At 45.0% G+C, this 12,849-nt stretch overlaps 2 protein-coding genes across 2 annotated transcripts in view; one reads left to right on the top strand and one right to left on the bottom strand.

The window, feature by feature from the left end:
* SERPINH1 (serpin family H member 1) overlaps nucleotides 1–12,849 on the bottom strand; it is a 415,650-nt gene that overhangs the window by 371,176 nt on the left and 31,625 nt on the right. The window lies entirely within an intron of this gene.
* DGAT2 (diacylglycerol O-acyltransferase 2) overlaps nucleotides 1–12,849 on the top strand; it is a 41,426-nt gene that overhangs the window by 20,354 nt on the left and 8,223 nt on the right. The window contains exons 3-4 of the mRNA XM_063305984.1: nucleotides 2,337–2,444; nucleotides 4,983–5,053. Of these exons, the coding sequence (XP_063162054.1) occupies nucleotides 2,337–2,444; nucleotides 4,983–5,053 (179 nt within the window). The remainder of the gene's footprint in view (nucleotides 1–2,336; nucleotides 2,445–4,982; nucleotides 5,054–12,849) is intronic.

Here is a 12,849-nt window from a genome sequence, read left to right as displayed (position 1 = left end):
GATGGTTCAGGCCTATGACGGGGCTGAAAAAACCGACTTACAAACTGTGCTCGCACCTATGACCATCGCAGCATCCCCAGAGTCACATGTATTGTAAAAATGAGAAGATGGAACACCACATTCCTATGTGAATCAAGATTTAATGATAAATTGAAGGATTGAATTAATTTTATATTAATATCTTGTGGATCCTTCCCCCCTCCTTTCTTTTTCTTTGTTTCTTCCCCCTCCTTGAATTTAGTTTATTTTAATCCTTGCAGTGTTTGCATTTTTGAAAAAAAACCATTGTCACTGATGCATTACACTCTAGATGTTAAAGGATGGCTTCGAGACAGGTGTTTTTTTAAAATCAATTTTGGAAAAGTCTTTGTATTGTAAAAACGAGAAGATGGAACAATATGTTCCTGAGTGAATCAAGATTTAATGATAAATTTAAGGATTGAATTAATTTTATATTAATATCTTGTGGATCCTTCCCCCCTCCTTTCTTTTTCTTTGTTTCTTCCCCCTCCTTGAATTTAGTTTATTTTAATCCTTGCAGTGTTTGCATTTTTGAAAAAAAACCATTGTCACTGATGCATTACACTCTAGATGTTAAAGGATGGCTTCGAGACAGGTGTTTTTTTAAAATCAATTTTGGAAAAATCTTTGTATTGTAAAAACGAGAAGATGGAACAATATGTTCCTGAGTGAATCAAGATTTAATGATAAATTTAAGGATTGAATTAATTTTATATTAATATCTTGTGGATCCTTCCCCCCTCCTTTCCTTTGTTTCTTCCCCCTCCTTGAATTCAGTTTATTTTAATCCCTGTCATGTTTGCATTTTTAAAATAACAATTGTCACTGATGCATTATAGTATCTGTTTTCTGTTAGTGTGTTATCCTTCACTAATAAATATGCGTCTCTGTGTGTGTGTATACGTATATTAAAAAAATTAAAACTAGAACAGCATGAGAAGCCTATGAAATCCTCAGTGCTTCCTTAACTCCTTGGGTACAAGCTAAGATGGGGGCATCTATGGGCTGGGGGGCTCAGAAAAAAAGATGGTTTTAACTATGTATGCTGGCTGGGGATTCTGGGAGTTGAAGTCCACATGTTTTAAAGTTGCCAAGTTTGGGAAACACTGTTCTAGTCCATCTTTAGCAATGGAATCTCCCTGGGTGATTTGGGCCAGTCGCTCCCTTTCAGTCCAACTAACCTCACAGTGTTATTGTTCAGGGGAAAAAAGTAGGAAAAGGGAATATGGTGTACGCTGCTTTTTGCTCCTGTATGAAAGGCAGAATAGAAGTCTGTCAAATAAATACATGAATAAATCGACCTGCCTTTCCATCAGAGCTTCAGGCGTCTTACAACAGAGGACGTCCTTCATTTTACCCCGTTACCCTGTAAGGTAGGCTGATCTGACCGTGAACTCTGTAGCTGATGCGGATTGAATTGGGTGCCCCGTCTCCAAATCCAACTTTAGAACCAATATTCCACTCTATACGGCTTCCAGGGTAGATGCGCTTTGGAAGGTAATCTTGCAATGGTGCTGCAGACTTCCACTGAGTAGTCAACTTGGAATGTATTTCTTTTAATATTTCATTTGGGATCCTATTGCTCTCCGAGCCAAAATGCAGGCTGGGTTGAGCAAAATCGAGCATACTAGATGGCAGGATAGTCCATCAGGGTTCCTCCAGCCTTTTACAGGGGTGGGAAGCTTGGAACCTGTCTGAAAAAATAGGGGTGGGTCTGTTTAGTTCTGGAAGGGAGACCACCAGGAAATGCCACAGTTATAGGCTAGACTGGGAGAAGGCAATGGCAAACTGCTTCCTGTGCATATCCTTGTTAAGGCAATTACAAAGATAGACATTTATTTATTTATCTATCATATTTTTATCACCCGCCATCTCCCTCATACGGGGGACTCTGGGCAGTTCACAATAAAACAGTTTAAAATTCAGTAACATCATAAATAATATCATTAATCCATCAATATCAATATCAATAAATAAATATTCATGAAGTTCACCAACACTTGGTCTGCATTCAAAGGAGACTTCATCTGTTTCCTTGCTCTGGGAATGGCTCAAGAGGAAGGACCCTGATAGCTTTTTCAGCTCAAGGAAAATGCATTGTCTGTAATTTTCTCTTGGGGGGGAAAAAGAAACCCAGCTTTGGGTTTGTGGAAAATATTTGCTCGGGGAGCCCCAGATGGCTGCGGAGGAGAACTTTCAACTGCGGAAACCTGAAGTAAGAAAATCCAGTTTTCCTTTGGGGAAATCCTTGAAATATGGAATGATTCGCAGCCGGAGTTAATTCTCTTGCCTTCTCTTTCCCTCTCGTCCTCCAGGTATTATTTGCACCATTATCCTCATATATATGCTCTGCACAGACTGTTGGGTTATAACAGTTCTGTACTTGGTGTGGTACGCCTTTGACTGGGACACTCCTAGAAAAGGTAAGGGGTGCGGTCTTGCCTTTTTTAAAAAACAGTTTAATTTAGACCGCCCTTTTCCCTTCTTTGAAAGAGTTGTATAGCACTTCCCACTCCAAACCAACCCACAACCCCATCTTGAAGCAGTTTGAGATGAAATGCAAATCATCTAAGCGGTCAGTTAAAACCATCGGCGAAAACTTCTGTTAAACAGTGAGTGGGTCATATGGAGAAAATCAGACAAGCGATCAAAGAGCCAGTAAAAGAAGAATAGAGAGTAAAATCAGGGAGAGAAAAGGTTAAAAATTTCAGAGCCGTGGGGAGATATTATTTGAAAGCCTGGGAGGTTAAACATGGCTTGGCCTGGCACTGGGATTAGAGTCAGGCTGGTGCCTGGCGGGCCTTGCTGGGAAAAGCATTCCTGGGTTGGGGCATCCACGGAAAGGCCCCCATTTTCGGTAGCCATCTAGGCTACTAACATAGAAAGGCACCCAAGAGCTGGCTCTCTGGGGATCCTCTTCAGATGCAGGGTAGAAATATATGGGAAGAGGTGATTTTTCAGGTGCTATTCTCCTGAGCCAGGAAGGTGTCTGAGAAAAGGCACTACAGTAGACTCGCAGTTAACCGGCACCTGTGGGCATTGGTAGATGCCAGATAAATGTGGTTTCAGGTTGCTTGAGAGTTACTATTAAACCCTAATGCCCACTAGATGGCAGCAGAGAGACACAGATTTTTTTGCCAGTTGCTTGAGAGTGCCGGTTTTTTTCCAGTTCTATTTTTGTGCCGGTTGCTTGAGAGTGCCAGGGTTTTTTTCTGGTTGCTTGAGAGTGCCAGGGTTTTTTTCTGGTTTGATTTTTGTGCCGGTTGCTTGAGAATGCCGGTTGCTTGAGTTCTGGTTAACTGAGAGTCTACTGTATTATGATACAGACAGAGAAGATGGAGCAATAGAGGGTCTATATGGCTAGATTTAATAACATGTTAAAGCTACAGGTAGTCCTCGACTTACGATGGCAATTGGGACTGGAATTTCCATCGCTAAGCAATGCGGTCGTAAAGCATGACCGCATTGCTTAGTGTCGGCAATCCCTGCAGTCCTGGTTGCCGTCATTAACTGAATCCCACGGTCGTTAGGCGAGGCAACTTCCTGCCGGCGTCCCACAACCAAAGTCAATGGGGAAGCTGGCAGGAGGTTGCAAGTCCCAGGCTGGCAGGCAGGTAAGTGGCTGCTGCCGGCTGGGGGAAGGAGCGAGGGGTGCGCGAGAGGCACGGTGCAGGTTGGGAATGGTGCACAAGGGTTTGAGAGGGTACTCCCTTCATTTTACCCCCACAACAACAACCCTGTGAGGTGGGTTGGGCTGAGAGGAAGTGTGACCGGCCCCCGGTCACCTGAAACGTTGCTTTTCTTTTCATTACCCCAAACCTCTTACCAGAAAGTCCTTTTTACGCAAGGTAGGTAAAACACCTTAAGTCAATTTAAATGTCCCTGTTGTGATTGGGCAATGGGCTCGTGGGTCATTACCCAAAGAAAAGCCACTTTTACCCAATTTTGGGTAATTTACCCAGGTTTTGGAAGCGCTGACCTAGGGGGTTGGAATATAGGCCAATCCCATGCGTTATCTTAATTCCTGCATTCTCCTGTTATGCTGGTTTCTGGGTCAAAATACCTCCAGGAATAAATCCCCATTCCTCATATGCCCATGAGGCATTCCAGAAAATGGAAATAGTGGGGGGCTACGTATAGCCCCAAGTCTTGTTTGGAAAGGTGCCCCCTTCCCAGAAGAAACGGAACAGACCCTTTTAGACAATGTGGCCTCTTTGGGGAGCTAAAACCAGAGGCTGCTCACCCACTCGTCGGTTATTGGTAGGTGCTTTGCGGACGCCCACTCCCACCGGGGCGGCCGTGCGGGGACGGGCAGGACCCCAAAGGCAGTCGTTGGGGGGAGTGCCCAGGCCCTGCTTCCAGTCATCTCCACCGCTGGCGCAGGGCTGTTGGCGCTTCTCTACCGCAGCTTAGTTTTGAACAGGGTTCGCCTGCAGTGCTGACCGTGTCATTGAAAAGGAAGATTAGTCTTGGCATCCATTTATTATTACAATTATTAGGATTAGCCCAAAGGCCTGGGTGTAAAGATACGTTTTAAGCAGCACTTTACATCACCTTCATCTTCATCTTCATCTTCATCTTACAGTATTTATAGCCTGTCCTATCCCCAACCCACACGGGGCAGCATATAGCATGAAACACACACACACACAGACACACAAAATCAGAAAAACAGCTGAATCAGAACAGTATCGGAAGAAAAAGTCATCACCAAAAGCGAAGAGAGACCCCAAATTATATATTTGGGGAAGTGCTTGAAGCATACCTTCCTGCCCATGCATTTTAAAATCTTCTGCCCTTCTCTGGTTGGCTTTTTCACTGAGGCTTGCAACTGCATTTCTGGCCCTTGGTTTGAACAACATCATTAGCTCACTGTAAATTAGCTGCATCCGTGTGACATTTGGCCGCACCTTCCCGGCCTGGATCCTCTCCCAACCCTTTCTCTTTTCTTTTTTTCAAAGCTGGAAGACGATCGCAGTGGATTCGGAGCTTGGCCCTGTGGAGATATTTCCGTGATTACTTTCCAATACGAGTGAGTAGCCGGGATCTGCTTTGGAAAGCAGAGACGAGAGAGACCGTTTTGCTTGATCATTAAAGAGCTTTGGGGTTTTAGTGGGATCTGGAGCTTGCAAATCCCCAGACAAATGGAATGGATGCCTCACGGACTTGGCATTTCTTGAAAGTTTGAACGTAATTTTGTTCGTTTTGTTTCTAAGAAGGTGAAGTTGAAGCAGAGCTTGGAAAAGTGATGTGAGGGTGCAGGGGAATGATGTTCCTGTCCTTTAGTTTTGCAAACACTCTGGTACAGATAGTCCTCGACTTACGACCACAGTTGGGACTGGGACTTCTATTGTTAGGCGATGCAGCCATTAAGTGAGTCACGCCTGATTTTATGACCTTTTTTCTGTGGTCGTTAAGTGAATCACGTGGTCGTTAAATAAATCCAGCTTCCCCCATTGAGTTTGCTTGTTGGAAGCTGGCTGGGAAGGTTGCAAATGGCGATCTTGTGAGCCTTGGACGCTGCAACCATCATAAATATATACCAGTTGCCAAGCACCTGAATTTTGATCACATGACCTCAGGGACACTGTGATGGTCATAAGTGCGAGGACCAGTCGCAAGTCACTTTTTTCAGTGCTGTCGTAACTTTGAATGGTCACTAAACAAATGGTCATAAGTCGAGGACTACCCGTATTTCAATTTTAGAATTATTTATTTATTTATATTGCACATATAAAGTATAAAGATATAAGGTGGCTATGGGGAAGTGTCTCCTGAATGTACCCCTACAGCGACAACCTGGAGAAGTAGGTTGGGCTAAGAGTGGGTGGTCCAAAGCCACCCAGCAAATGTGGCTGAATTTGGATCGGTTCATCCCCTCATCTTAATCCTTGTTCCATCCTGACTGAATGCCTTTCTTAGTGGTGCCTTTTCCTTTCTTTGCCCTCACTGACCCTGCCTTCGTTTGCTTATCCTGCATTTTCAGTCCTGGGGAGTCAAGCCACACCAGCCCTCCTTCATGTAGCTTTGTTGAGGCAACTTGCGACTTATTTATTTTGCCATTTAAAAAAAAAGAAATGCAACGAACAGTAACCAGTGGGTGTTGCCTTGGTATATTTATAATATGGGTGAGTTTGAATTCTTTGCGGTGCTTCTTGGGAATAGTTAATTGATTGCTGATTGGATGTTCTGATTGATCCACCTTGTTAGTCTGTTGAGAATGGTTTGGATCTACCAGGGGACTGGGTGGGAAATCATACCTAGTTCTATTGTTGCGTTGGTGTCTGCTTCCTTGCTGTTCGGCTGTTTGCTTGGCCTGCCATGGAGGCACGTGAGTGCCAGGAGGAATGATGCCAAGGCGATAAGTGGATTTCATCTGGACTTTGTTCAAATATGCTCGGTGGGGACAGAGCTGTAGTGTACAGCATGCCATGCTCCTGTGCCACATGTATGCCAAGAAAGTTTGCAGTGCAGTGATTCAGATGGCAGGTCTACCAGTTACACTTCCCGAGTATGCCAGCATGGAGGAGTTCCTGCTGACGTGGGCGCTCCTGTGTTCCAGTGGTCACTGCTGGGGATGGCCAGAGAGGGCGACATTGCATCAACCGACTCATCGGGGCCCATGTCAAGATTCCACCAATGAGCTTTCTCCTGGCTTTCTCGAAGTTCTAAAGCTTTTGCGTCCAGCATCTTAGTCTACAACCATCTTACTCGGATTATATCTGGTTGCTGGTTTCAGCTTTTCTTTTTGTCTGCTACCCCTGATCTCTGCCTTTACCTCCAAATTGGTTGAGCTGGAATTTATGTGGGCCTTCTTTGAGGTCATGCAAAATGGTGTCAGGCAAGATTGGCCCTTGGTGGTGATCTGCAAAAATAAGGTTGCATGATGAGAGCTGCTACAGCTTTTTCCCTTTACATCCCAACTTTGGGAGGTTCTGTACAGCCTATTGTTTATATAATGAGTATTTGAAGTGGCTTAATAGGCTGAAAACCCATACTCACTGTACTGATTGATGTCTAATGCTGGACTGTGGCTTAGCTGGGACTCATACCTGCTGTGTTACTTCTAATAAATTCACAGAGGAAATGAAACCCTCTGTTTCAGTTAACTGCAGTTTTCAGTTGTGGCCCAATGGTGGCTTAAAGTTGGCTTCTTTCCCTAAAGCTGCGTTCTCCAGATGGTGCGTGAGAATTGCAGGGTGAGGGTTGGCGCACCAGTACATGTAAACTCATGCTTGGTTCTACCATGGTTTGTGAAATCAATCACGACTGGCTGGGTTCATAAAACATGCCAATTCATAAATTGTGGTTTGCAGATCACAATTTTATTTCGTGAGCTGGGCCAGAACCAACTGAATCCCATTATTGCTCAAGGTGGTGAACCTACCCCTTGAGTTGAATGAATTGCCTAGGTTTTGAACTTCCACCCTGGGGCTTGTTGTCAACCTCCTTAAAAAAGCTGAATTGTGACTTGTGGTTGGCTCTTACCAAAGGGCATCCTTTTATCTGAAGCTTCTGCATTTCTTTTGCTGCAATTGTGCTTCTCCGGTCCAGTTATAAAATACAGTGAACTCAGCCCAGACATGGCTTATCTCTTGGTGATGACAGCTTACTTTAAGTCTCAAAGTCTCTGAAATAATTACCTTGAAACGACAGCTGTGCTGTGTAATCCTGGCCTTTACTGGTTTGCAGAGAAACCCCACGTCAGGGTTTCCCGAACTTCAGTTATTCTGGTGAGCCCCTGCAGTGTTTCTCAAGCTTGGCAAGTTTAAGATGTGTGGACTTCAACTCCCAGAATTCCCCAGCCAGCCGTGCTGGGAGTTGGAGTCCACACATCTTAAACTTGCCTGCCTGTAAAAAGGCTCCGTAAAAAGGCCTTTCCTTCCCTGGTGCTGGTGGGAAATTTTGCATTAGGGATAGTTAATTTTCAGGATGCGCCTTCTCCTCCTGGGCAGTTTTTCCTTGCCAAATGGATCCGGGAACCTGGAATTCTGCTCTGCCTATGTAGATTCTGGTCCTTCCGTTCTAAGGAAGGACATGCACAAAAAAACCCCGTGTTTTCTGCCCAAAGTCAACTGTCATGAGTTTGGCTCGTGAAATGGCACCAGTCAAAGGCACTTGATTCCACACTTCCCTTGATTCGAAAAATAAAGAGCTTTTTGCAACAGAAGAATTTCATTTCTCTTCCTTTTTTTAACTTTTGTTTTCTAACTCCTATTTTCTAACTCCTCTTCCCTATTTTTTGTATTCCTATCATAACTTCTTTTCTGTTCCGTCTTATCCGTGATTCCTATTACTTCTCGGGCTTTTAGTGAAGATCAAGTGTTGTAGTATTGCTCTACCATTCTTCTAAGTTCTCAATTTTTCTATTCTTCTCTTCTACTTTCACCTTGTTTTGGTCTTTCTTTTGGTCTTTGGGAAGTGTGATAGTTCCTTGATCAGGGTGTATTGTGCTGTCTGATGGTTCATCTGGTGTTAATCCTAGTGTTGATTTTTGCCTATCTGGGTATTGATTGCTGGCAAGGGAGCGTCCTGGTCTTCTGGCTTTTCTATGAGCATCCTAAACCAAGCCAAATCCAAAAACGCCGGAGAATTCCTGGAAGCCTGGCACTCAGACATAGTTCCTTGATTAGGGTGTATTGTGCCGTTTGATGGTTCATCTGGGGTTAATCCTAGTGCTGATTTTTGCATAGCTGGGTGTTGGTTGCTGGCATGGAGGTGTTCTGGTCTTTTGATAAAATCAAACAGTACATTATATCTCAATCAAGGCACGATTAACTCAGTCCATCAACCCAGCAGCAAACAACAGCCCAACCAAAGAACCCTCAAGGAGAGAACAACCCCCCCACCAACACAAGCAGGGCAAGCCACGGTATGTAAACTGAGAGCAAGGCCCACTCCCTCTTCGCGCTGAAGACGTTGCCTGGCCTGGCAATGAAACGTCTGCAAGAAAACAACCAGGCCCAGAGAGCACCAGGGACTCCACATTTCCTTGCTTTATTCCTTCTTTTATCTTCCTGGGTCTTGCAGGCTCAGGCCTGCTCTCTTCAACCTGCTCTGCCTGGAAACACTTGTGTGGCCTCCTGATCAGTGGGTCCATGTTGGGTGGGAGGCTGCAGCCATCTCTTCTTTGCTACTCCAGAAGGCTGTTCATCCTGGTCCTTTGGGTGGCTGGTGGCATGGCATGGCCACCACTGGGGACTGCCTCCCCTTTTGTTCTGCAAAGGACTAGCCTCAGGAGCTCAGCTGACCTCATTCAGGTGCTCAGTGTTCTCTACAGATGTTCCAGATGTCTTTCACCACTCAGTTTGGTACTGTCACTCCTTGATTGTCTCCTCTGCAGGTAGTCCTTGCTTAACAACCAGTCGTTTAGCGATGGTTCGGACTTACAACGGTGTTGAAAGAAAGACAACCAGTTCTCACACTTATGACTGTCGCAGTGTCCCCATGGTCACACAGTCACGATTTGGGTGCTTGGCAACTGGTTCACATTTATGACCGTCGCAGTATCCCATGGTCATGTGATAGCCTCTTTGGACCTTCCCAGCTAGCTTCTGGCAAGCAAAATCAATGAAGAACCGCATAATTCACTTAATGACTATGTGGTTCACTTAACGCCCACGGTGATTTGCTTAACAACCGCTGCAAAAAAGGTTGTAAAATTGGATCAGATTCGCTTAATGATCACTTTGCTTAGCAACCAAAATTCTGGTCCCAGTTGTGGTTAAGTGAGGATTACCTGTAGTTTCTTCTCTCCAAAAGCTTTTCTTCTTTTCTTCTCCTTCCTCTCTCTTCTTCTTCCACCACCATGACTTCCTCTGTAGGCAAGATCCTTTTGAAAGGGTGGACTTGCTGGATTTGGTAATGGAGCAGCCCTTAAAGAGAGGAACCTGGGAAAGACACAGGTGCCTCCATGGTCTCCCATCCTCCCATGTACATTCTTTCCTTTTCCAATTTATCGGCCACTTTTCACCGGCTAGGGACTGGGGACAGCTAACATCAAGTTTGTTTGTGTTTTGAGAACACAGAACATAGCCTAAAGTACAATTTGGGAATGGTGTGTTTCTCTCCAGCCTTGTGTGTGGCACCCAGACCTCCCGATTGCTTCAGGTGGCACGAAGCAGGCTGGTAAGGCACGTGTGAGGTGGCTGGAATAGTTTGGGAAGATCACGTAGTGTTTTCCTCATTGTTTGTGCCTGTTGCACGTGGTGGATGGCTGGTCAAACCAGTGCCAAGGACCAAAGGTTAAAGCTAAGTTCCCGAGATAAAATATCTCCAGGAGGATGAAGCAACGGCTAGAGTTCTTTTGCCATCCCAGCCCCAAAGCAACTTTCCAGTTTGCTGGGAGTCAGGAGGGAGGCGATCCTGAGGGATCCGCCCCAGACTGGCAGCCATCAGAGGAAGGGTTGAGAACTAGCAAAGTGGCCTCTAACCTCTTGGACTTTTTGTTTTCCAAAGGAGATCTGGCTGCAAAAGGAAAGTGAGGTTATTTCAGTAAACAGGTTGTGTGTGGTAGGGGCACAGGATTCAGCAGAGAAGCTCTGGCCTTGCCATCATGCTGCGTTTTTAAACCCCAGGAGTTTCCGTCCTCAGAAACGCGAGGTTCGTTGCAGGCTTCTTCCCCAGCTACTAATTGGGAATGTGGATTTTAGACATAATGTTTAGCGACAACCGGTCCTGAATAGCAATGAGAAGATAAGGGAGAAATGTTAAAATGAAGCATCAGTCCTGAAAGTGGAAATTGCTCTAGGAATCTTGTCCTCTCTCCTACACTCATATTGTCAGCCCTTCGAGGTAGACCGGACTAGGAAATCCAAGTCATGCAGGCTAATACTACTTTTATTATAAAGTCACAGTAACAGAACCTTGCAAGTCTGAATGCGCTTCCCCCCTCCCTCCCTTTATCTGCATGGGAACTAGGGAGGGTCCTGTCTGAGACGCTTTCTCAAACTACATTTCTGCCTTGGACTCAACTTCCTTTTATCTGACTGTTGTCTTGGCTGTGTCTCTGCCTCCTGTTCCTTGAGGTTACTCTTACATCCCATTACATATACTGTTCCCACTGTTTTCAGTCAAACAGCTCTTCCCCGCCTGCAAAGGGTTCCAGAATAAGAAATATATTATAAAACTTCAATAACATTCCATATGCATCAGAATATAATGCCTGGGTTCCCACAGCCAGCTTTGCTTGGCTTCAGATTTAACTGATTTTCTAGGTTTGCACAATACACTGAAAGGAAGGGTACCCAAATGGACAGAGGTTCCCACAACATGCTGTCACCAAAGTCCAGTCCAGGCTTCAACCAACCGAGCTTAGCACGTGGTACAAATACAGCCCCCAGGTTTTTGATTGACCTGGTAACATGTATTGTGCGAATGAGGTCAAGCTTTTTTATTCGACCCTTCTGTGGTGTGTTTTCATTGATTCAATTAACAAATGTATAGATTGCCCTTCTAAGCAAGTTTTTTCCGACCTTCATGGTTACCTCGAGACAAGGAGTTTATGAGCTTGGGTTTTACTGCTTGTTTGTTCTGCTTGTTGGTGTCTTTTTCTGTTGTGAGCTGCCCTGAGTCTTGGATGGACACGCTGGAAAGAAATAAGTGGGTTGGAACTCACTCCCACTGAAGTTAATGGGCGTGAGTTACCACAATGACCAATTTCTGGACTGCTCAGAGCTGATCTGCATGACCAGCTTTTCCCACTGTGAGTCCAGGTCACTGTCCATTTCTGACCAGGACAGGAGGGTACAATGTTGGCCCCTACTCACCCCCAACTGGGAAGGCAACGTCTGGCAGGCTTTTTCTGCCAAGTATCAAAAGGAGTGTTTTCTGATTTGTGCCAGCTTTGGTAGGCAGTTGCACTTCATTTCCTTGTACGGAAAGCCCTCCATTCCAGTCACATACTGTGCACTCCAGAATCATAGACAGAATCTCTAGTTCAACCTATACCTATATTCAACCTATATTGCTCTTCTAACTCGGGGAAATGTCGTATACTCTGTGGCAAGAAATGGCATGCATTAACCCTGGTTCACACATCACCCCAAGCTAGAATTGGTTTTAACTGATTCGTTGAGTTAAGGCCATGGTGATCAACTGCTGTAGCTACAAAATCATAATGGGGTGTGATGGTTGAATCCAGTTGTTGTCTAGGTTTGCTGGTAAGGGTCCCCCATGACTGGCCGTTGCAGCCAACCCTAGTTCTCCTCCCAGGGGTATTCTGCAGGCTAAGAGGTCTTCAGATGCCTCCACGCTTTGAAGCCTTCTTGGTGGGCGAACCTAGATAGTTAATATGAGAAAGATCACAGAGGCCTGGTTGAAAAATTTGCAACAAATAAATCCCATGGAGCAGGGGACGTTTTCTTTGACATAACAGAGAAGTCATTCAATTCATCCAGTTTGGTTCTGAGTGTCTTCCCTTACTGGCATTCAAGCTTCAATAGCTGGGGGATGAAATAACAGATCCTTGTGAAGTCTTAAGGCTTGTAAACTGAGTTGTCTGAACAAGATCACGTTGCCATGCCAAAGTTCAGGGTGTTGTTAAGATCTGCTCTTCCTTTCCTACAAAGGAGATCCCACTTGCTTGAAAACCTAGGTCGATTCTGGTGTTGTAGATCTCCTTCCTTCCTTCAGAGGAATAGGGGGTGAAATAGAGCAGATAAACCAGTTTTGTTGGGTTAGAAGTAGTTACCTTTTGGAGATCAATGAGTGAGGGTAAAGTCTGGCACCCTGTTCCGGGTGATAAACTCTGAATCCTTACAGTGAGGTGATCCTTCTGGCTAGCACAGTATCCTAGGCATGAAAGTTTGGCTGTTATTGACTTTGTGG

The sequence above is a fragment of the Candoia aspera genome, chromosome 5 (assembly GCF_035149785.1).
Source record: "Candoia aspera isolate rCanAsp1 chromosome 5, rCanAsp1.hap2, whole genome shotgun sequence".
Lineage (NCBI taxonomy): Eukaryota > Metazoa > Chordata > Lepidosauria > Squamata > Boidae > Candoia > Candoia aspera.
This window is presented reverse-complemented; position numbering and strand designations above follow the sequence as displayed.